This window comes from Ciconia boyciana, chromosome 6 (genome assembly GCF_034638445.1).
Source record: "Ciconia boyciana chromosome 6, ASM3463844v1, whole genome shotgun sequence".
Lineage (NCBI taxonomy): Eukaryota > Metazoa > Chordata > Aves > Ciconiiformes > Ciconiidae > Ciconia > Ciconia boyciana.
The window spans coordinates 36,767,581-36,791,107 of record NC_132939.1 but is presented as its reverse complement, the minus strand read 5'-3'; the positions used below and the strand labels follow the sequence as shown (position 1 = coordinate 36,791,107).

General features: G+C 36.3%; 1 protein-coding gene across 2 annotated transcripts in view; it reads left to right on the top strand.

Annotated features, from left to right (window-relative positions):
• SPRED1 (sprouty related EVH1 domain containing 1) overlaps nt 1-23,527 on the top strand; it is a 63,844-nt gene that overhangs the window by 28,017 nt on the left and 12,300 nt on the right. For both annotated transcript variants that reach the window (XM_072863551.1, XM_072863550.1), the window contains exons 2-4: nt 7,585-7,759; nt 15,718-15,886; nt 17,186-17,235. In XM_072863551.1, coding sequence (XP_072719652.1) covers nt 7,585-7,759; nt 15,718-15,886; nt 17,186-17,235 — 394 coding nt within the window. The remainder of the gene's footprint in view (nt 1-7,584; nt 7,760-15,717; nt 15,887-17,185; nt 17,236-23,527) is intronic.

The window sequence follows — 23,527 nt, the reverse complement described above, 5'->3', positions numbered from 1 at the left end:
GTAAAAATGAGGCAAATTTAGGGTTTTCTGGAGGAAGCCCATTAGACTTGAGGGGTGTATGAGTAGCAGGATCTGACCACTCAGATTCTGTTATCCCATCTGCCTAAAATTGGATGGAATTTAATCCAGGAGTCCCTGGTACCAGCAGTCCTCTGTTGTTAAGCCCATAGCTGTGGAAGTCATTAAAAAACATCTTCCATGTCCAGCTCACCTCACCAACTCTTACCAAGGGGAACTACATAGTATATACTGTTCTTTTAGTTCAGTGACATGTGTCCAAAACCTGTGGACCCATCTTTGAATGTTACTTTGGTTCTTTTTAACTTCTGTGTGGAAGGGAAGAAAGAAAAATAAGTTTGGGTTTTTTATTTGCTTGTGTATTTGATATCAGATGCAAATTTTTTAAGTAATATGCCTTGACCAGATGGTGTTACAGAATCCATACTATTACGAAAACTTAGGCATCCAGAAGGCAGGTTCTTTAAAAGAGGTGGAACCCAAGTATGTGTCGTGATCTCCTTTAATCTGCTAAAATATTACTTCATTTAACCAGTCCTCATGGATGACATACAGAAGTAATAGAAACGAGCTACCATTACTAAACAAGAGGAGGTGCTGGGGAGCAGGGCTAAAATGTTATTCACAGAAATGTCAAAATATCTACTTTGTATGTAATTTTAATGGTTTTCAAATTTTTTTAACAGCTTCTCCAGTCGTCTTGTGCTTTGCAAAAGTTCTTGCGGTAGTAGCCATTCTTCCTTGCAGCATCGGTTACTTTAAACGGTCACAAATCTTAAGTTGCCTGTATTCAAACAGGAATATGGTTCTAGTGCTGCTATTTTTTAATTTTTCTTTTCTTGATGTTTCCAAGAGAATACTTTGTAACAGCAATATACTGTTTTGACCGTTTCCCATTCTGGACACTTGTTCATTTGTGTCTCATTTTCCCTTTTGAATTGTAGGTGCAGTGTCAAACACCTTGTTTTACAAGCCTCTCCAGCTAAATAATAATTGTGTAATGAAGTATTTTTGTCTCTTTCAGGATACCAGTTATACCCTCCTTATGTAATACAGTTTTCCACTGTATTATGGGTTCAGTTTTGGTAGTTCAGGTTTCTCTAAGTAGATTTTGGTTGGTTGGGTTTTTTTGTTGTTGTTTGAGCAGGAATGTCCCAGTCAGGTTTTTTTGGCAAAGTCCAAAGCTCTTCAGTAAATCGGTGTGGGTAGCAGTATCCTAAATGTAACAGCATTTGTCTATAGTTCCTCCTGGAAACCCATGTCTTTTCTTGCTAAGCTCCTCACAAAAATAAATTTCCTAGGCACAGTAGCCACGCATGGTTGCTGTACCTCCTGTCTTTACTGTAAAAACTAGCTTTTACCTCTCTCTCAAAGTAGAAAATCTGCAAAGTTTTGCCTTCTGCCAGCATATAGTTTGATGTATATTCTGATTTGCTGGTATAATTGCAAGAGGAGAAAGGTAACAGTGATGTCAGACAGAACCTCATATAGTAGTTGTTATTATGGCAAAAAATATATATACAGCAGTTTCCTTTTCATAAAAATTAATAGGATGTGCTGCCATATGTTTTCTTGATGTAAATTATGTCTTTTCAGTGCTTGTGCTATATTTGCATCTCCTTCTGTTGTAGATAAGTCATTAATGTTTTGTGCCAGTGGCAGTCATTCTCTAAACCTTTAGTAACAAAGGGCTTTATATCATCAGCAGTGTACCTATATGTTCATGTGATACTAGTGAAATTAATGATTTTTTTCTAAATTGAGTCAATACTCAACAAATGTTATCTGCAAGTGAAATAGACTTCAGCTCAGTGGTCTGGTATTATCTTTTGGTACTCTGGGCATGCACGTACTCATGAGTGCTTCTCTAGCTTGGAATCATAAAATATTCTGCTAAGCTGTTTGGATAATAACCATAAAAAGCCAAGTATGGTTCATGTATGCTCTTTGGGTGAGGCTACAAACACATAAGTATATTACAGCAGAAGTTGGAGGGGTTAAAGTACGTGTGTAAAGTGCCAGTCAAAGGTAAAGAGCCTTGATCCATGACCAGTTCACATTCGGCGATCAGCCTGGAGCTGTTGCTTGCATGCCAGCAGAGATAGTGTAATTTCATAGCAGAGTGTGTCACGATTTTTCAGAATGCCTTTTTTCTTTTTTTTCCTTAGCCTTGTCAGAAGTGTTTAAATAACAGTTGTGCACAGTGACAACTCTTACTTCAAAGTACCATGACTTTTCATAAATTAACCCATATTAGTTATATCTATAAAGTTGTATTTTATTGAAATTGCGGTGCTTTGAAATATGTTATTTAATAAAATAATCACAGAATAATTGAAGTTGTAAGGGACCTCCGGAGGTCATCTTGTCTACCCGCCCTGCTCAAGGAGGGCCACCTAAAGCAGGTTACCCAGGACTATGTCCAGGTGGCTTTTGAATATCTCCAAGGAGGGACACTCCACAACTTCTTTGGGCAACCTGTGCCAGTGCTCAGGCACCCTCACAGTGAAAAAGTGGTTCCCAATGTTCAAATGGAACATCCTGTGTTTCAGTTTGTGCCTATTGCCTCTGGTCCTGTCAACTGGGCACCACTGAAAAGAGCCTGGCTCCATCCTCTTTGCACTCTCCCTTCAGGTATTTATATGTGTTGATAAGATACCCCTGAGTCTTCTCTTCTCTAAGCTAAACAGCCCCAGCTCTCTGTCTTCCCTCATGACAGATGCTCCAGTCCCATAACCATCTTAGTGGCCTTTGCTGGACTCCCTCCAGTAGCTCCATATCTCTCTTGTACTGGGGAGCCCAGCACTGGACACAGCACTCCAGGTGTGCCCTCACCAGTGTTGAGTAGAGGGGAAGGATCACTTCCCTCAGCCTGCTGGCAATGCTTCTCCTAATGCAGGTGAGGACACCGTTGGCCTTCTTGTCTCAAAGGCATGTTGCTGGCTTATGTTCAGCTTGGTGTCCACCTGAAACCCGAGGTCCTTTTCTGCAAATTTGCTTTCGAGCTTTGAAAGAAACCATAATGCTACATATTTTTACTGAAGCTAAGAGGGTCAGTTTCTCGTATAGTTCAGTTTATAATTTCACTTGAAGATCCAGGTTTCTTGATGGTGATGGTAGTAACTTTATAGTACTAAAAAACAATTTGCAATTGCTGTTCAGTTGTCTTAACAAACATTTGAGATCATTGTTGTTATTTTTCAGTCCTATATTAAAATAGAAATGTGTAAGATGCAATATAAATAAAAGAATGATAATGCTTACTATGAATCTAGGAGAGGGAAGATTTTCATACTGTTGAAACTGGGTTAAAATAAATGTAATGCAACAAGATAGCTGCCTTTTTTTTTTTTTTCCTCCTTTAACATCTCTTCCCCTTTTTCTCTGGGAAAAGTATTTTGGCAGAAAATTCTTAACCTTCATTCTCTTTTGGATTGCTAATGGAAGAAAGGACAAATGTTGTAATAACGCTTGGTATCTTTAATTGGCTTGATATTACACATAAGAAATACCCCAAATTACCAAAATAATTTATTTTTTACAAAAAACCCCATAGTGATGAAACTACAATTGTGTTCCTCCCCCCAGCCACCAAAAGCAGGATTGTTCATTAGTGGCTGAGCTGAAGGTCCCAGCCTGTCGAGGTCAGTGGAGTGCTTCCTGGGCTTGAACAACAGTTTGATCATCCAGGTCATAAGTCAATTTGGGCCCAAGAGCATTACAATGATATGAACACACAGCTTTTGGAGCAGGGAGAGAGCCTTTAAAACCTGTGGTCAGATTTTAATGCTTGATGCTCTTAAAACAAAGTTGATGGCAGGCAAGGACTGTAAGTCTTGCATCTTTCTTGTCCACTTATGGTTTGTAGCCCTTTGTTTCTGCCCCCTAATGCTTTCTCAGACTTCTTAGTTCACCCCACTCCAGGTTTTGATTTTGGTACATCTTTTGAATCATCTTCATTTGCTAATATTTTTAGAATGAAACTTTACACAATATGCTATGCTATCTTAAAATGATTTCATTTGAAGTTTAATCGGGTATACCATTCAGACACGTGCTGTACTCTTCAGTAGCTCTTAACTACTAGGGGAAAATAACACTGTAGATAACCTTTTTTTTTTTCTTTTTTTTTTCCCCCTGCTTCATCACAATTTATTAACTCACTGTAATCACATAAGAATACCGTACTCTTATCTCCTTACCTGAGGACCTCAGCTGTTAGAGAGAAGATCTGTTTCCACAGTTGTTAGGAATTTATCTTGGATTCCAGTGTGGTTGTCCCCAGTCTTCACTGGTGCTCAGCACTGACTCTTGGGAAGCAGCATTTTCCTATGGACAGAATCCCATTTGTCTTTTCCTGTAAACCTTGCTCTGCCTCAGGAGTTTCCAGTGGCCACAACCAAAATCAGGGGGTCTCAGAAAAGGTTGGATGTGATACAATAGGTTTGGGCCTGCTGTTACAATGCTGCTCTTCATGCTACATTTCACATGCTTTGTGGTAGCTCTAGTAAAAGGTTTCGTAAGAGCAATGCTCAACCGATTGCCCTGTTTGTTTGGTTTTCTTTTGTTTAGTTATTCCTGATAGAGCTGCTAAACATGCAAGAGTAGGTAAAAATGTTAGGCTGTAAGGGTGGTGCTGGAAAACACTGGAGCCTTGTCTGCCCTTTTTCCCACAGCTGAGCTACACCGGCAGTTTAGCAATTTGTTCCGAAATTCCCAAAAGTAGATGGGGCTATAACACTTAGAGGTACAAGGCATCTGGGTGGTTTCGGTAGCACCAGTAGCATGACAGGCAGATGCTGTTTTGTTTGCAGAGGATTCTGGAAATGGAAATCACTCTAAGTCCTGCTGCTGCTTTGTGGCTAATTGCAAACCAGCTTGTATTGTTACTAAAAATAGCTATCATTACCGATCGTGAGTTCCTTTAAAATATAAAAAATAATACTAAAGAACAACCAACAACAAAAATACAAAACTAAGCAGTCTCTTCATAGTCTTTGGCATTGCTGCAAGTACAGTAATGACTTTGTCTAGTTAATTTACAGGGTGGTTGTCTGGAAAAACTGTTTTGTTTTAATTTAAGAGGTTATTCATTAAATATTACCTGTTCGGGAATTTTGTTTTGGCTCTTGCACTGGATGGAGTGCAGTGGATTTGCAGTGGATTTGACAGTAGTTTCTAAAATATTTGAAAGGATAAATGTTGTTTAAAACAGTTTAGAAAATATGGAGGCAAAACACAAGATTGTTAACTAGACCAGACTAGGCATCTCAGTGTAGGGAAGGGGGAAAAAACCCAACACTGACAGAAAACTTATTGCAAATGGAAGTAGCTAAGCCATTGAGGTATGATATGTATCCTTCCTCTTTGCTTTTCCTTAGCAATTCTTGAAGAGAAAATGGATGTGGAGTGTAAAATTTCATTAAAAAAATATTCAAATAAAAAAAATTATTTCATTAAAAAAAAATTCATTAAAAAAAAATATTAATCTATTGTAGTTCAAGTTTTCTGATGTAGCCTAAGTGAAGTTCTGTGATATACCTAAATGATGCTTAACTGAACTCTTGCTGCAGTCTGTTAGTATACAAAAGAAAGCTCTAGTATTCAGATTTACAACCAAATTTATAGAATTAATAACTTTAAAGCTAAATTTGTGGTTTGCTTGAATGGATAATAGCAAAGAGAGTGTGTAGGTTTAACCAATTGGTGCATCCTATTTCTTACTGTTTCAGAGGAAAGTCCCAGTGTCCTCAGGTTCTGTCAGAAGAGGCTCTTCACCTGAGAGAAATGAGACAAAAGACTACCTGTGTCTGAAGTGTACAGCTACAATCAGAACTTATCTCTGAGTGAAATAACACTTAGTGAAATACCATGGAGTGAAATAGAGACCAATTAATGATTCAACTTTCAGTAATATTATTAAGCATCAAGATATATCCATTTTTATTTGCAGATACTAGAATTGATAGATGCATACAATGAAGGATAGGATTTTTCTTTATTATATTTGTCTGCTGTGTGGGAGGAGTTACTAAAAGATGTTGGTACAGAAATGGTGAGAAACATTGACTGAACTGTCATGTTAACTATGAGGTTTAGGGGGAGGAGGCAGCTGGTTTTTTGCTTGGAGGGGGCAAACAAAGTCTCTATAAACAAATTCACTTGCCTATAAGCTAAAATTGGATAGTCTTGTTTTATTTCCCATTTTGCAAACCGTTATGTATTTAAGCTTTAGATGCTTGCAGCAAAATTCTTTTTTATACATATGTGTGTATATATATATATATATGTGAATCATATGTGTGAATCATATGTATGTGTGAGAACATAATATATTAATTACGCAAAAAAGCCTACCTTCAGTTATTTTGGGACATTTGAGGGGACAAAAAAAATAAAGCAGTGATCATTTTAAAATACAACAGTTTGGTGAATGGTTATATCACAAATAATTTTGTACAGAAGGAACAGCTTTGTCCTCTTCTAATATTTCCTGTTCAGTCCTTAAATTTGACATCAGTAATGCTAACTGGCATAAGTACTTAAACTCTCAATCAGAAATACATTGCAAAAGGTAGCATGAAGCATATTTCTTTTAAAGTGGTGGAATGTTCATTCATGGACTGTTACATTCATGCAGTAAACCATACTTTGAATGTAGGATCTAATAACATCCTTGGTAAACCATGGGGTTTTCCATCTGATGTAGCAGCAAATTCATAACCAAAACTAAAATGTGTCATTTAATGTAAAAGAAATAAATAAAAGCTGAGAGAGGCAAGATCACCAAAACCTGTTTTTCCTAGACTCTGAAAAAGGAATTTGGCTTTTAAGTAATGAAGTCATAACCATTTGTTTATTTTGTAAAAATGCTAAATGATGGAAAAAGCTGTTAAATTGTAAAATGCAAGTAATTTTCCAGACACTGCGAATACAGGAGAGAACCAGCTAGTAGACACTGCAAATATTAGGTTTTAAGTAGCCGTAACTGGTTCTGTTGTCAAACCCCACAGCGTGTGTGTCCTGACCTACCCTTGCAAAGGGCGGGTTATGTGCGTGGGGAGGAGGGAGGGAGGGACGAAGGGAAGCGGGGTTTCTGGCTAGAAGCCTGTTCTTGTTTAGATTTCAGTGGCAGAAGGCCTGACCTCTTTCTGCTTTCTTGTTCTCTTTTCTGTGCAATTTCATGGTGGCTGACTGGCTTCATGATTAGTCTAAAATAAATCGGGAGTTGATTCTTACTCTGTTCCTACCCCTGGCCCTCTCTAGCTAGATCACTGACTGTGACGTTTTTAGAAGAATATCAGTTTTGACTCTGAGGAACTATATTGTCTGATTAAGTTTCTTTACAAGGAATTGCATGTAAGCTTCAAAAAGTCATAATGAAGGTATAAAAGTACAGAGGGTCATCTTATACTGGTTTCTTCTAGGTGACTGTTATGGAAGGACTGATCCTCCACAACATTAATTATCGTGATCTTGGTTGTGGGTTTATTGTTTTGGTTTTTAACTAGACTTACCTGGTTTGCATTTATGGAAAACTAATTTCTTCTTTTGTATCTCTTCCAGTAATAGTTATGCACGAGTGCGAGCTGTGGTGATGACCCGGGATGACTCAAGTGGTGGATGGTTACCACTTGGAGGGGGTGGACTAAGCTGTGTCACAGTCTTCAAAGTCATTCCCCAGGAAGAGAATAGCTGTGCTGATTTTCTTATCCATGGAGAACGACTCAGGGATAAAACGGTAACAATTTACATCCGTTTAATGTTCCTATTAAAACTACATAGGACTTAAGAATAGATGTTTGCTTATTGTTGCTTGTAGATTAGAAAGTAAATTTATAGTCTCAGTCTAATGCTGTTGCTGAGCTTTTATCCATATCAATGATTATATACCTAAACAGCCAGTTATTTGTTTAAGGTGTAATACCATGAATTTCTAGAATTAAGCACGTTGATCTTTTAGAAACTTTAAAACATATTTTTTTCATTGCAGATTTCCATCCATTTGGAGAAACATTTTGCTATTCAGTTTTTTTCCAATGGAGGATTAAAGTTAAATCTTCTTGTAAACCTTCTTGTTAACCTAAATAACCTTGTTAACGCCAATGATGCTGTGCTTAATAGGAGTGTTGGAAAATGAGATAACTAGTTAAAAACACAAAATCTGAAGGAATTCCTCAGTAATGATTGTTAGTTGTGGAATTTGGCTACGATAAAAAGTAGCCATTTTACATGAAAACAACTTTTGTATTGGAAGAAAGCATGAAGCTGACAGGTCCAAGGATTGATCTGGTTTGTTGAACACATAGACAGTATTCATTTATCAGCTACATTAAATAAAATACCCGTAATAAACTTGTCTTAAATAGCATCATGAAAGTCAGCCTCACAAAAGGAAAACTGGTGTAGATCTCAGCCATTTCTACATGCAGACCTATGGAAGACAAAATTAGCTTACTAAGGCTCGCTTGGTTACTTGTGTGCCAAATAGGTTTCTGAAGGGGGGGTGTCTTACTGTGGAAACAAAGAGAAGTGGAGAAAGCACAAAACCTCCACCTTAATGACTTTTATTAAGAACTTACTCTTTTCTGCCAATAATTTATGACTCCTGTGTAAGCTTACAAGGTAGAATTGCTTCTTATACCGTCCTGCTGATTCTTTCTCAAACATACCAGTTTCTCCCTTGAGGCAGGACTGCTGAGTTTTCTGCCTTGACTGTGACTGTTGTAGGAAGAGAGCATATAAATAGAAATTCTGCTGACTCAGTTGTTTCAGCGAGGCGTAGTGCTATTAGCAGAGTACCCTGTGTTCCCGCACAGCTATGTGCACCTGCAGTTCCTTCCTCACTTTGCAGTAGTTCCCTTTAGAACTTTTTTTAGCCTTATTGAGGCTGTTTTTGAGGAGCTTAATTGCATTTAGAGATACTTGACAATTTTCTCTTAATTCTTAATACTTTCGACATTCACAGCTTGCCTTCAGAATCTGAGGGTAATAAAATGCTCAGAACTGAAGGCTGGTTTAATGCTTCTCCTGCATGCGTATGAAAATGTCGCAGCCATCAGCGTCCTGATGCGTTTGCGCTCTCTCTCCTGCTTCCCCTGGGCAAGCCTTGTTTCATTTCCACTTCTGGTAGAAGGCTTTAAATGTCTTTGCTCCTCTTCCTGTCCAAAATTGAGCTCATGTTGGTATGAATATGTTTTCCAAACCTTTATTGTCCTGAACAGGTTTTTTTTGTTTTGGGTTTTGGGGGTTTTTTTTTTTGTTTTTTGTGTGTCCCATCCTGTGTCCGTCTGTCCCCCTCCTACTGCCCCCAAATGTGACCTACTAGTCTGTCAGGGCAGATTTTGATCTTAACACAGTTTTAGGAAGATGCCGTTGGAAGTCAGCCCCTCAAAAACACAGCTGCATTTCTTCCATCTTTTATCCTAGGAAAAACATCTATCCAGTGTATATTGAATAAAGCTCAGGGAACTAACGAACACAGATTTAGGCGGTGGGGAAGAATACTGTAGAGCCAGTGATGCTTTGGTAATGGAGTAAAAGGAAGCTATGTATGCACGTGTTTCCTCAGACTTCAAATAATGCACTTATAAGCAACAGCTAATGTGTAATGAATTAACAACAAAGTTGCACAGTATGCAACGAGACCCCTGTTGGCATAAAAGAAACAAGATCCTACACCAAGGTATGTGAAGACATCGTTAGGTCATGACACTTTTTCAGAAGGACCGCAGCAGGGACTGAAAGAGAAATTCTGTTGGACAGGGATCCGGTCACTGATTCTAAAACTGTTCTGATCCTTATGCTTTCGATATAGTTAACAGTTTTACATTTGTTCTCACGATATTCCTGTGGATTCACTGTTCAAGCACAATTTTTAACCTTTTCTATAATGACGCCAAAGAATTGGGTTTTTAGTCCAAATAGAATTGACAGGTGACTATTATATGGCATAATACAAAGAAAAGAACAAGAAAAACAACATCAGGAAGTTGAAATGTAATTGTCTGTTCCAACTGAAAGAGAGGAGAAGGCTGTATTCTCAAAGAGGCAACCCTGAAAAGGACTGTTGAAGAACACTTCAGTGGTGTAAAATGCTATTTTTTTTTTTTTTCTTGAAAAATAAAGTAAAAGTGGAAGCTGTTATGGGTTCATCATGTTTGCTATTGAGTAGGGACCAAATATTTTGATCATCTTCTGATTTTGAGTAAGAGTTTTACTGAATCTGCTGTTTCTGTGCTCCAACATTGCGCTGATCTCATTTTAGAATGGCTTTGGTGTGTCTGTATACCTGAATACTCTTTGAAGTTGGTCGTACGCTGTTTCGTTGGTTGCTCTGCAATTGTATTTGCAAAGAGAAGGTAGCAATATTGTTTTAAAAAAGCTTCCTAAACCATTTTGATCATTTCAGTTACTCATGTGCTCAAAGTCTGTGTCTTCTGGAATGTTTAATCTATTGTAATATTTAGAACTCATTACGGCTTGGTCAGCTGGACCATGATTTCCAGTTCACTCACTTTTTTGCAAGGTACACGCAGCCATTTCTGAAAATACTTCTATGGATTAAACCAGAAAGTAATCCTTACAAATGGAGCCTTCCCCCCTCCTCCCCCCCAAGTCACATTACACACTGTTAAAATACCTGTATAACTAGATTATATTTTGATTTCCTCTGGCCAGTTAAGTCTTTCTTTTGTGAACTGGCTCAGCTTCTAGAACAGGTGCAGAAATTCCCTTATCCTGGAAAACCTATAGCGTGGAACTTGGAGCACTTTTCTGGGACACAGGGAAGCATGGGATTTGAAATACCTCAGGTTAGAGAGCAAGTGGAATTCAGATTTATGGCTTTTACCTAAGATATATGGGAATCATAATGCTGATATTACTGTTCAACCTATGCGTCAGTAGAAAAGTGGAATTTATTCCAAAGCAACTTGAAATCCATAGGGGAGGTATTTGATGGAGGTATCTTCCAGATGCCTCTTAAATGGTTAGACTCAAAAAGAATGAGAGATCTTTTATCTCTTCTCTTACTGTTTCTTGTAAACTAGCTTTAGTTGCTGCTTCTCCAAGTACAGCTTCTGACACTACACTGCAATTCCATTCCAATGTGCCAGATCTCTCCATATATTCTATAGGATATGTGGGCATTTAATTAGGACTATAGATCTCGGTCTGTAAGTCAGCTGTGTAAATTAAATACTTTGGGACGAACATCAAAATATCCAAGCTGCTTGTTGGGGGGGGGTTTCTCATCGGTTTTTTATATACCTGAGTGTTACATTGCTCTCAGCCGTTTTATGAATCAGCTTCAGACTACATGTACAACTTCCAGAATTTTTGTGCAGTACCAAGCTATTTAAAACATCTCATGGGGTTCACAAAAAGCATCCTAGTTATCTGAGAAGAAAAGCAAAGGGGTGGCACCATTGAATTAATTTAGGAGAGGGAATGCTCCCTGCTAGTTTGCTCAGGTTGTTTAGATCTGTGTTGGAATGTAAGGGTATTTTGTGAAGACTTTGACATAATTACACGTTTCCTCCTTTATTATACTCACCTTCCTAGATCTGGCTCCAGCCAGTCTGCTTGGAACAATTGCAGTCCTTCCTAACCTGGTCAGGTCTGCAGCTCTCTTTTTCTGTGTTTACAGTAGCTCTCTTCTATCTTAATAGCACTAGTGTTAAACATACATTAGGCTCAAGCTTACAGGTTTTTAGGCTTTGGTGAATTTTACATTCTTGAATGGAAAGTCTAATAGACTTCTCCGTTTTGCTTTATTTTCGTCTCCAGTCCTTTGCCATGCAAGTTTTTACTGAAGGAGGAAAAAAAAAGTGACTAGTATCTTTTGGCTCGTGAGTCAGGAGTGACAAATGAAAGTTTAAAATCTTTATTTTGAAGAACACGTAGTTGTGTAAAGGGAGAGATACAAAGCTGAAACTGAATATAAATACTGTTCTCTTCTAAAAATCTGCTGTTCAAAAACTTAATTTATCATTTACTTTTTAAATTGGCTTTAAAGTTTGAGAAAACATTGATCCTGATGGGCTGTAGTACAGTCCTCACATCATCTTACTTTTGAATTAAAAAAAAAAAAATCACACATAGAATAATAATGTCACGGTGGCACTGGGGCCACATGCTTTGTAGAATGAATATACTCAGGTCATGCTGCTTTGTCCCAAGACTAGAGAAAAGCCTCTGATTCTATTTAGCAGAAAAGGCATTCGAAAGGTTCATCAAAAACTATATGCTTATGTGTTTGTAGATTTGGGCTGGGAATGAGAAATTGTGAAACTATCTATCTACATGTAATGTTGTAAGCTGTTGGAAGTACAGCTAGAAACCAGTAAAATAGTATCCAGTATCTAGAAATATTCACTTATGGGGTCTGTTACCAAAATAGAAATTTATATCAAATGCCATAAGGGTTTTTTCATATTTGTTTCCAAAACAAGCTCTAGATGATGATGCTAATATCTTAAATACTCATCTTATTTTGTTTAAAAATATTTGGGTTTGAAGTGTTGAAGTTGAAAATTTCTGACTTGAGATTCATCTTGTCTACACAAGCCAAATAGTTTCTAGTATCTTTAAAGAATGTAGCTTGTAGAGGTGAGAAAAGAAACATGTAGCAAGCAAGTATTTTTATGAGTAGCTATGAACTCATTAGTGTTACGCTTAGTGACATCTGGATATTAAAAGGATTTTTTCATTAAATAGTAGTAAGTAGACATACAGCCCTATTTATGCTCTGAGAATTTAGATCTTGATCATGTGGATCTGGAGCTCTCCGGTCTTGAGTCTGATAACTCTGCAACATTTCCCATTACGTGCTAAGGTGGCTGCTTCATATTGTCATGGAAGTCGTATATTAAGTCTCCAAATGAAGAAAACCTTCAGAACAGTAACCCATGTTTATTAAAAAATACAATTTTGTTAAGCCATAGTCACTTAATTTACAATTTTGCAGGTTTTTGTTGTGCTTATCACTGGAGATCTTAGGGAAGGTCTACCTGAAAAGGTTTGGAAAGGCAGATTTTTGGTAACCATGTGGGAGAGTATGATATCATCTTCACACATGATGTGGAGAGTTCCAAATCATAGCAAAGTGCAGTAAAAATAATTGGATTTTTGGATGTTTGAAGACTCAGAAAATATCTGTATTGCTAAAAGCTTGGTTTCCATTTCCAGGCTTTGGAGGTATGTGTATCAGGATACTTCTTCCTCAGCCCCAATGATAGTTTGCATGCTTCAGCATAAAGAAGCCTTTGACAGCATTATGTTTAACAGGGAAAAAGTACGTTGTTGCTGCAAAGCATAGAATTGATTTGGGGAGAAGAAATGCTTTAGGGGATGGTTGGTATGGTTTTTTTGTTCAGTTTGCGTTTTTAGTATTTCTGGATGCAACAAAAACTGTTGAAGGCTGGTTGTTTATAGTTTTGTGTCCCACTGATAATTCTGACCTAAAGTTTTTGAGTCTTTTGTCAGGTGGGGCAGGCATAAAGTCTCCCCTGTATGGATTCTTGTGTCTGATAATGCATACAATTTTGATGCATCTAATTTTTCCCCTTTCAATGCCCTTAACCACTTAGATCTACTGTGTTAACAGGTCTGTTTTCATATAGGTTTAGATCTGAAAAAACAGTGTCATCCTGTCAAATTTGTTGTTTCCTTAAATTAAGCTGAAAACAATTATGGTGTTTGCTTGTTTTGTTAATGATTGCTTGTCTTATAAAATGTTGTGAGGGTTGGAGGTGGGGGGTGGGTGGTAGCAGTGTTGCTTTTGGGGTTGGGGGGGGTGGTTTGGGAGTTTTCTGGTTCAGTTTGGGTTTCTTTGAAAATCTTAGCCTCTACTCAGTAAAGTTTTAATCCAGTAGTTTATCTCCAGTGGTACTATCTTTTAAAAAATATTTGTCATCCAGGTATGAATTTTCAGTATAAAGTAATCTGGATTAACTCCTTTGGGAGCAGGTGTTCACTGAGATGCTATAAACTCACTCTTGCAGTACTTTTTGTTGATATTTTGGGGGAAACTGCACGCAAAATATAGTGTAAAAATAGTTGGTGTTTAATATAGTAGAGATCCCCGAAAAGTGCTCACAGACCTCAAAAATGCAGTGATGTGAGAAATCTTCATTTTTTAACTCCTCTTTTTAGGAGGAAGCAAGCTTAAAATCATCAAAAGGAACAAAGAATGATCATTTAATACACCTTAGAATTGCAGAATTATACTTTATTTTTGCTGCAGCACCTTTTCCTGCACATCTACAGCAAATAGATTCCTTCCTATATTTTCTTCTAGGTGGTTGTACCTACATATTGTTGACCATTTAGGGAATTCAGAGTGTAGTAACAAAAATAATTTTAATGCTGAAAGAGTTTATATGTGCAGGAAGAATGTCATCCTTCTGAAGATAGAGCTAAAAGGCAGTAAAACTTGAGAGGACGTGATTAGTGGTGGGGCGTAGGGTAGGGGGAATAAATAATGAAGAGCAGGAGAAAAAACTCTATTTGCCTATGTAATAATTAGACAAGGAAAGGAAAAACAAAAAGGATAAGTAAGAATAATCTAAGTGCAGATGGATTTTTTTTTTAATTTAGAGATTTTTTTTCTCAGTGTATAATTAACCTAATTTTTCCACATGCTGTAAGAAATTTTGTATTTTTCTCTCAAAAAGCTGCATATGTAACAATTAAAAATGAAAATTCTGAAAATACATTAATGTTGAAATGATAGAATATTAAAATTCCTCATTCACCTCTCAGTGTAGGTTTTCAGAATCTAGTAGTAAAACAGAGATACAGGCTGTCTTGCTGGGCATTTTATTATACCTAGTGCTACAGGAGCAGATCAGTGCATGTCCCTCTGTACTTTCTTGTTCACCTTGGATTTTTTTAATCAAGAAACATTCAATGTAACAATGTTGTGTGAAATAATTTTTGCAGATAAATTAAATATGCAAATGTATTTTAAAAACCAGCCCAATTCAAGTGGGGAAATGATGTGAAGACTGCAACTTTGCTTCATAACTGAATGTGCATGTATACCTGTATAGCCAAATAATTCTGTTAATTATTCCTAATTACTATTTGCATTATAGTTGAACATGAGCCATAAACATATTTGTGTCTAGGTACAGGCAGTAATACATTCACAAAGATTTGAGTTTTGATTCATTTCAGGTTTTAGAACAATTCTCCTATATTATTTTCTTTTGTCTAGTAGCCTTTCTGGGAGAAAACTGATATGGCCTGAAAGCAGCATAAAGTTAGTTCAGTGCTCAAAAATTTTATAGAATAAGTATACAAATAAAATTCCCAGTGATACAATAATACTTGATATCAGCACAGTAATGTGTTTTTGGGGGTGTGGCCTATTTCATTTGCTGAACATCTAGCCAGTCTGTACCGCCAGAAGTGCTTGCTACGGGTATGAGACAGATACTTTTGAGGCTGGGAAGATTCACTCAGTATACACATAGTGTCCTTAACCCATACCACCTATCAGCATTTTTAGTGAATAATTTGGCCATAATGGAAATGAAGTTAAAATTACATCCTTGTAACAGGAAGAAATTTGAGCAAGAGTTTTATCTGAAAACATACATCATAAGAGCAGGTAATTCATGAAGACTGCATTTTGTTCTCAAATTTGATATTTGTCAGTGATATCTTTTCCTCCTGTCTTCTTTCTGGAAGGTGGTCTTGGAATGCACATTAAAGAAGGACCTCGTTTACAACAAAGTTACTCCTACTTTTTACCACTGGAAGATTGATGACAAAAAGTTTGGCCTCACATTTCAGAGTCCTGCTGATGCAAGAGCATTTGACAGAGGTATTCGGAGAGCAGTAGAGGATATTTCTCAAGGTACATATTTCAGGTGAAGGGGTTGGCGGGGCGGGGGCGTTGTGCTTAGTAAAAGAGAAGTCAAAGCACTTTGCGTAACAATGCTGACAGTATTTAAGGATGTGGATTGATCTATAGCATATGGAGATTTTAACAGTTTTTAAATAGTACTTCTGGCACTTCTAAGGTGCCATTCATCCAAGTGTCTTAAATTGTTTCACAAACACTAATAAGGTAATTCCCCAAAACATCCCTACATAATAAAGCATTGCCTCTTTTTTTTTTTTTCTGAAGAAATGGAGGAAGCTGGAGTGTTATAGTGTCTTACTTGGATCTTCTTCCCAGAAGCTTCTGTGTTCTTAGAGGATAAGCTATGAAGTTGAATGGTTTGAGACCCGTTGAATTCTCTTTTTATCTGCACATGCTTTTAGTTAATAGTTTTATTTGTTTACTAACAGCTGACTAGTTCTGAGGACAGGTTTATGTGGAATGGCAGAAGAATTTACAGTAATAGTAATATGGCTAACTGGTTCCAGAGCTTCACTGACCTCAAGGAAACTAGCGATCAAACTGAAGATCATCAAGCCTCGATTCTGAGCTGAAAATATGATAAATATATTGCTGGATGGGGAGAGGGAGAGAGGGAAGAGAACAGGTGTCTATTGAATGGAAAGAACGTCTCTTTCAGGCTTGTAAAAAGTAACTCAAAGGGAGAAGTTTAAACAAAATATTCTGTGATGTGCTGTAAATTTATGGATTTAATGTGTGCTATCATATTAGCAAAGGGAGAAGCATGTTTCTGAAGGGAAATGCATTTTGACATACTAGAATGACTTCTTTTGAATTGTGCTGATATCATCCATATCTCTGCAAGAGAAATAATTAGAGAACATATGAGTCCTTTTTGTCTCTTAGGGTCTCACAGTTCCAATTTCTGCTGATTTATAGCAGAATATAGCACAGCATGCATTCATGCCAACCAAATGTATCTGCTGTTAATCTTCAAAATGCTACATTAACAAGAGTATACTCCCTTGCTTCTGACTTTTGATGACATGTTGAAAATGCTTTTACGAGAAAGGTGTGAACAAGAGAGAGGTGTGGCTAGGAATACTGAGTATATAAAATACAGAATGTAGAAATGAATGGTACTTATTAAAATCAACTTGAAATACAGTGATTACTGATTATAAAAGTAAACAACCATATTTATATCGTCATAGCTGGATACTGAAGGATGGTGTGGACTACTGGAAGCAGTAAACTGTAAATAAAAGGAAAATAACCTTGTCTATTTTCATTTTTTTACTTTTTCTGTAGGTTATCCACCCTCCCAAAATGATGTTGAAGTGACAGAAGACTGCTTTCAAGTGAGTATTTAAATTTTTAAATTAATTGTGCAGTTATTTTTTGAAGAAATTCATTGAACAATTTTTGTTTTCATTAGTGAGAATAAGCAAAATAAGAGCAATAGCAAAATTCAGTTTAATGAAATAAGTTCCAGAGCAGTTATCTAGAAGACTTACGATATTGTCTGTCCTAAACTAAGTAGTCAATATTTAATCAATGGGATGACTAACCATCCTGAGTTTAATTTTTAAGTTTACAGTGTCTGTTCTAGGTTATGTGTCCTCTGTGAACTCATGGGAACATTAAATATTCTTCTGGGGGGAAAAAAAAAATAGAGGGGTCAGGAATCTTCTTCTTTTACATGCACATCCTATTTGTTTTCCTAGATTTCACTTTGCAGGGATAGACACTTCTAACATTGTATAGTTAGAGTTGAAAAGATGCTGAGATAACAGTTAAAAGAATCTAGTCCAAACAAGGGCAGAAGTTCAGATAATTTTTAAAAACACAATGAAGATAAAGGAGTCATGTGTTGAAATTCAAATTTTTATTGATCCTTATTTGCACCATTCAATTTCTATAGGTCATAATGGCATAAGAGGTAAAAAGGTATTTCCTACTATGCTTCAGAGTTACAATGCTTTAAACACCATATCAAATACTGTAACACTGATGTGTAGCATTGCCTGGTAATATCCAAGAATCCATGTAATTAAAAAGCCAGTATAAACAAATATTATGGATACATATATACACTAAATAGCTGTAACATAACTGAGTAAAAACCTACTTGTGTCTATGTGTGCTTGTCATCTTTCTTATTTACAGTTTCAGGGAAAGTCTTGGCTTTACTCACACATACGTTCAGTTTTCAGAGTGCAGATATTTAAATTAATATGAAGCTGATATAGAAACAAGTTGACTCAAGGGTCTTAGTGCCTACTCAGAAAACTGATAGTATTCGTAAGTGGTTTCTTGAGGGAAAGAGTTTTGCCACTTATGCAATATTAAATTCTTTATCAGTGTAGATAGATGCAGTGTAGAACCTCTGCAACTCAAAATCAAGAAAATTAGCAGCCTACTTTGAAGATATGGGTAAGAATCAAATTATGATAGGAGACTGAGAGTCAAGTATTTAGAAATGATACTGCAATGCAGTGGCAATGCAGAAGGGTGTCCTGATTTCCTTCCATTTTATGGTAGAAGAAATGTATCTCTTTGTGTAAGTGTTAGCTGTGCAACCACCTGTTGTTCTTTATTTGCAGTGCTTTATTTTAAAGCACTTTAAAATTGCTATAAATATTAGATATTTTGGATTTAAAGTAGGAATGAGATTTTGACAGGGTGGAGGAAATGTGTGCCAAAGTTAATGCAATCCTTAACCAGCTTTTAAAAGACTTGTTTAAAACACGCTTTGTTGCAAGGATTAATAATTCAGCAATTTCTACAGGCCTAATGAGGTTAGAGGAAATCAATTACCTCTTGATTATGCTGCCTAGTTATTACATTTCTATATAAGGATGCCAAAATTGAAGCAAATATCTGTGATTCTTTATATTTACAAAGTTTGTTGTTGGGAAAGTGGAGAAAAGTATATTTACATAATCTACTCTATATAGATGTAAATATAGATATATTTAGATATGTAAATAGATGATGTAGGTTTACTTTTTATATATTTTAAAAAATAAATACATATATTTAAAAAAATACTCTCTCTATATATAACTTACAGGTACAAACAATCCTGTTTGGTGCAAACTGCTGGTAGAATTATCTGTTACATTCCAGACAGGAAAACATATTTCATGACTTCACCACAACACACATTGCTTAATTGTGGATTTGTGCTGTGGATAGATGGCAAGAATTACCTGTTTTCTAGAGGCAAAAAAGCTAGCCAATCTCTCTTACCATATCTCTGCATACCAAAGTAAAATAAATTATACTAGAATTGCCTATTGATAACAATACCAGAAGGTGGGGGGGACATGGGGAAGAAATGCAGGGAAGGCTGAACCCACCCTGGTTTAGCTATGCTTCATCTAAATCAGGTTTATGCATCAATAACGAAGCTGTAATTGCAGGGTTATGAATATCAGTGTAGAAAGACTACAGCATTTTAGTTACAGGCACCAGGTCTAGTCATCAAGAATATCTTGGAAATACCAAACAGTGTACATTCTCCTCCAAATGATTAATTCCTTCACCCTTCCAAGATTGATACTGTTATAAGTAGAATTTGATACCCCAGGTTTTTCTTAACTTGAAAGACTGCTAAGACCATTGTTTTTAAAGATAACTTACTATGTATTTGAAGAGTCATGTTGACTTGTCCCCCCATTTTTCCCACCCCACTACAGTTTAAAAGGCCTAATGATTTCCCCTCCCCCACCCTGTTTATTCTATAAGCTGTTTTCACAAGTCTCTACTAGTATTTTGGGGTAAGTTTTGGAGTCTCTCTATGCAAGGGCATTTCAGAGTGTGGATAGAATTCTAAAGAGCAGGTTGACACTTGGATATGAGGGCAATGGGATGTTTGTTGTTTCATCAGAACAATCTTCCAGAATTGTAATTTGTAGCATCTAAAGAATGAAGTACAAAAGATCAAGCAGTGGAGCTTCTCCATTTAATTGAAAATATTAAGTAGTCATAAGTTGTTTCTAAAATAGAAGAATATCAAAAAGAGAAAAGGGTTATTTCACACTTACTTTTCATAGCATGTTTGTTAATGAACTTAGATTTTTGTCTATACCCTGTAGTAACTATCATGTGTATTGGTATTTTTCAGTTTCATTTCTTTCTTCATTAGTTAGTATGGTAGGTAAAGTCCCCAGGATGTCATCAAAGTACATTTTAATAGGTCTTTGTCAGTTACATCATCTGCTGTCAAGGTGTTTTGCCTATGCTGTTCTAGTCATCTTACACAGCAGGAATCCTATATTTAGTGCATATTTGAAGTATGAATATAGTATGTAGTTTGTACATACATTTCATTAATAGTTTTTTAAAAATGAAGATGATTAGTGATGGAGAAAGCAAAACATACTTCATAAGTTGTTTTACTGGCTGGTTATATTCAGTGCTAGAGAGAGCAAATAAAATGATCCAAATAAGATCAAAACACACAGCCTTCTGATCTAGTCAGTGGCACTGCTGTTAAACCTCAATGCCTACTTGTAATAAGTAGTATCACATTTTATAGATGTAGCAAGCGGAAATAGGGGTTGTCCAAAACTTGTATGTGCAACTTTTAAATGTAAATCCAAAACCCGAACTCTTATCTTGTGCTTTCTAGGCTAGCATTTTGCTCACTATATTGTATTTTGGGTCACTAGATTTTTTTTTTTAACATTCTTTAAATAAAATCTTACAGAGAAAGCATTCTTCTTACTGAAGATCAAATTTATCATTTTAAGGCATAGCTTCATTATGGCTTCTTTAGATGCTCTGTTGTTCAGAAATAATGTTAAAATCTTAGTATTAAAAAAATACCGTCACTTAAGGGTGTTCATACTTGCTTGTAAAGGTTGCTTAAATGATTACAATTATTATTAGTTGTTTAATGAAATATTATATGCAAATTGTTTATATCATTAAATAAGCCTTAGCTTACTAGATTAACTTCAAATAGAAATACACAAATGAGTTAATGCAGAGCTATCTGACTTCCTGTAATGTTTGTAAATGGATCCTGGGAATGTATATATACTTATATGGAAATACACACTGGGAATTTGTTTTGGTAGGAGGTTGGATTTTTTTGGTATAAAACCAGGCATTTTGAATGCAGTAGACAAGCAGCTTGTTTAAGACCGTTTGCTTGTTTGTTCAAAGATTGGCTCAGATTCTTTTCGTCTACCAAATATAAACTTCTTGCTCTAAAACTCATCTAGCCTAACTGAAAAATTGTAAAAATCGGATTTTTTTTTTTTTTCCTTAGAAGTGAATCTAACTAAATGGCATCTAGAGCTCATGCATTTAAAAGTATTTTTATGTGGGTTTTGGACACTGAAATGCGTAAGTCTTGCTTTTGAGAACCGAAAAATAGAGCAGTTGAGTCTTTAAATTCTTGCAGGTTTTGTTGATTCAGCCATACTGGTGTTATTTATAGGCTACCAACACATTTTAACAGTTTTGAACTAATAAGAAATGGAGCACTTATGCTTTTGAGTTTCTTACTAATGGCAGAAGAAAACTGTAAACTGATAAATTGTAAGCAGAAAAAAAAAGTTCGGCTTGTTCTTTCAGAAATAGGTACATTGGGCTTTTTGTCAATATGCAGGGGAAAAGACCTGCAACTTATGTGTATCTTAAGTGGGTTTGGTGCAGGCAAGGAGGACATAAATAGTTCATGTGCCTCTTTGTCAATACAGTATTTAGTGACCTCTTTGTAAATGCACTATTTAATGATCATTCAATTTATTTTGTCTAAAGCAAAAGGTTCGCAGAAGTCTTATTTTGAAAAAATAACTTGACATTATGACTTGTAAGGAAATGTGAAATAATTTACCCTTGACATTGTATTGTTTTTATGGAGAAGAAAATACTACATGATAAAACACTAAAGATTAGTAATATTTAGTGCACTTAATAAATTTGCTAGGTGTAGTTCCTAGAACTAAAAGTAATACTAATTTATATTATCCATTTAAAATAAATCTAATAATATATTGGGCTAAAATTATTTGGGTTTATTAAGTTTTTTGTGGAGTAGTATTCAAAAAAGAGGAGGAATGGTTTGGTGGTTTGTGTTTGTGGGTTGGTTTCCCCCCCCCCCCCCTCACCAGTATCCCTAACAGCCTCTTTACATCTCCACGTCTCTCTTATTTCCTCAGAGTTATGCTTTGTGTTTTAATTTATTAGTTCCTTCCTTGGAATCCCTAAAAACCTCGAGTATGCTTTATATATTCAGGTAGAACAGCCTGGGAAGAAAGAGGCATGTCAAATGCCTTATTTTTTGCTTTAAACTGTACAAAACATTCAGAGTAATCTAGGTAATATTTCAGTCCATGTCAAAAATACATACCTGATTATAATAGAGTTTCTTTGCCAAATATGAAAATAGTTGCTCCATCAGTCTTAGAAATAGCTAAAGCAGAAGGAAGTTATTCAAATGTTTTTGAAACCTGTATCATTTATTCACAATTTAAAAATTAAGGAAAAAACATTTAAATGCTTCTTGTGTTGGTTAGCATCAAACAGCAGATTTTCAGGCCTCATGGGAAGTAAATAGAAGAACTGGGGTGCAACGGAAATGTGGTCTCTCATCCATCCTTCTGTGTAATCATTAAGCTTACTTAGAGCAGAACATTTTTAACAATGTTTGCAGAACAATGTTGAATTCTCTCCCAGACTTAACTCTGGCAAACTGGGAGAAGTAAGGAGAGAAAATTTGAAGAAGAGAAGCTCAGTCTGGTTTTCATTTTCTCTACAGCTGTCATCTGGCTTTGAATTCTGCTGGAGAGCTACAGCTGGAGTCATTTTATTGCTTTACCCAGCATCCTTTTGCCTGTGCGCACAGAAATGTTTTAGTAGTCTTGGAAAAAAATTCAGAGTATCTCTTAGCAACCATAGGACAGTAATTATTATACCAGCAGCTGGGAGCAAACCAGATTTCCGTTGTGCATTAAAAACTGGCGTAGGTTACTTTACAGATGATACTGAATAACCTATGCCAGTACTGTACTTTGCAGGCTGTGGTTAAAGGATATTGAATGTGGGCGGTGTAATTGCTTTGGACAGTAGAAAAGGGGAATGTGTGCATCTGTGTTTGTGTGTAATATTCTGTATATTTAATATACCAATCTTAGTTCTTGTGGAAAACTTTACATGTTTGCTTTTTACTTAAATGCATTTTCAATACAATAGCATTTTTGTTTCTAGGGTCTCTCCCTTCAGGTTGTCAGTGTTTCCATTATAAATGTGGGGTTTTGGCTGTTTATGTCCGTGTCATAAAACATCACCTTGGAGCAGGAAGTGTCATCCAAAGATTCCTTTTTGATACTAATAAATGTGGTTTGGCTGTGTCTAAACTATCAGTTTAATTAAAAATACGGAGTTCAGGATATTCATCTGGCATTTCTGTAGTTCTGCATAATGAATATTTATAGACTAAATAAGATCATAACTGACCTGATGGCTTTTAATTTTTCATAAATACCAGAAGTTGGGCTGTGTCTGCTTACCTGTAGTGTCTGGGTTGGTAGGCTGAGCATTGTGCTTTCCCAACAGCTGTCTCATCAGTTCTTGCCTTACAAAGGTCAGATGCCTTTGTCTGTCTCCTGCCACCCCCAAATTTGTCCTTGAAGT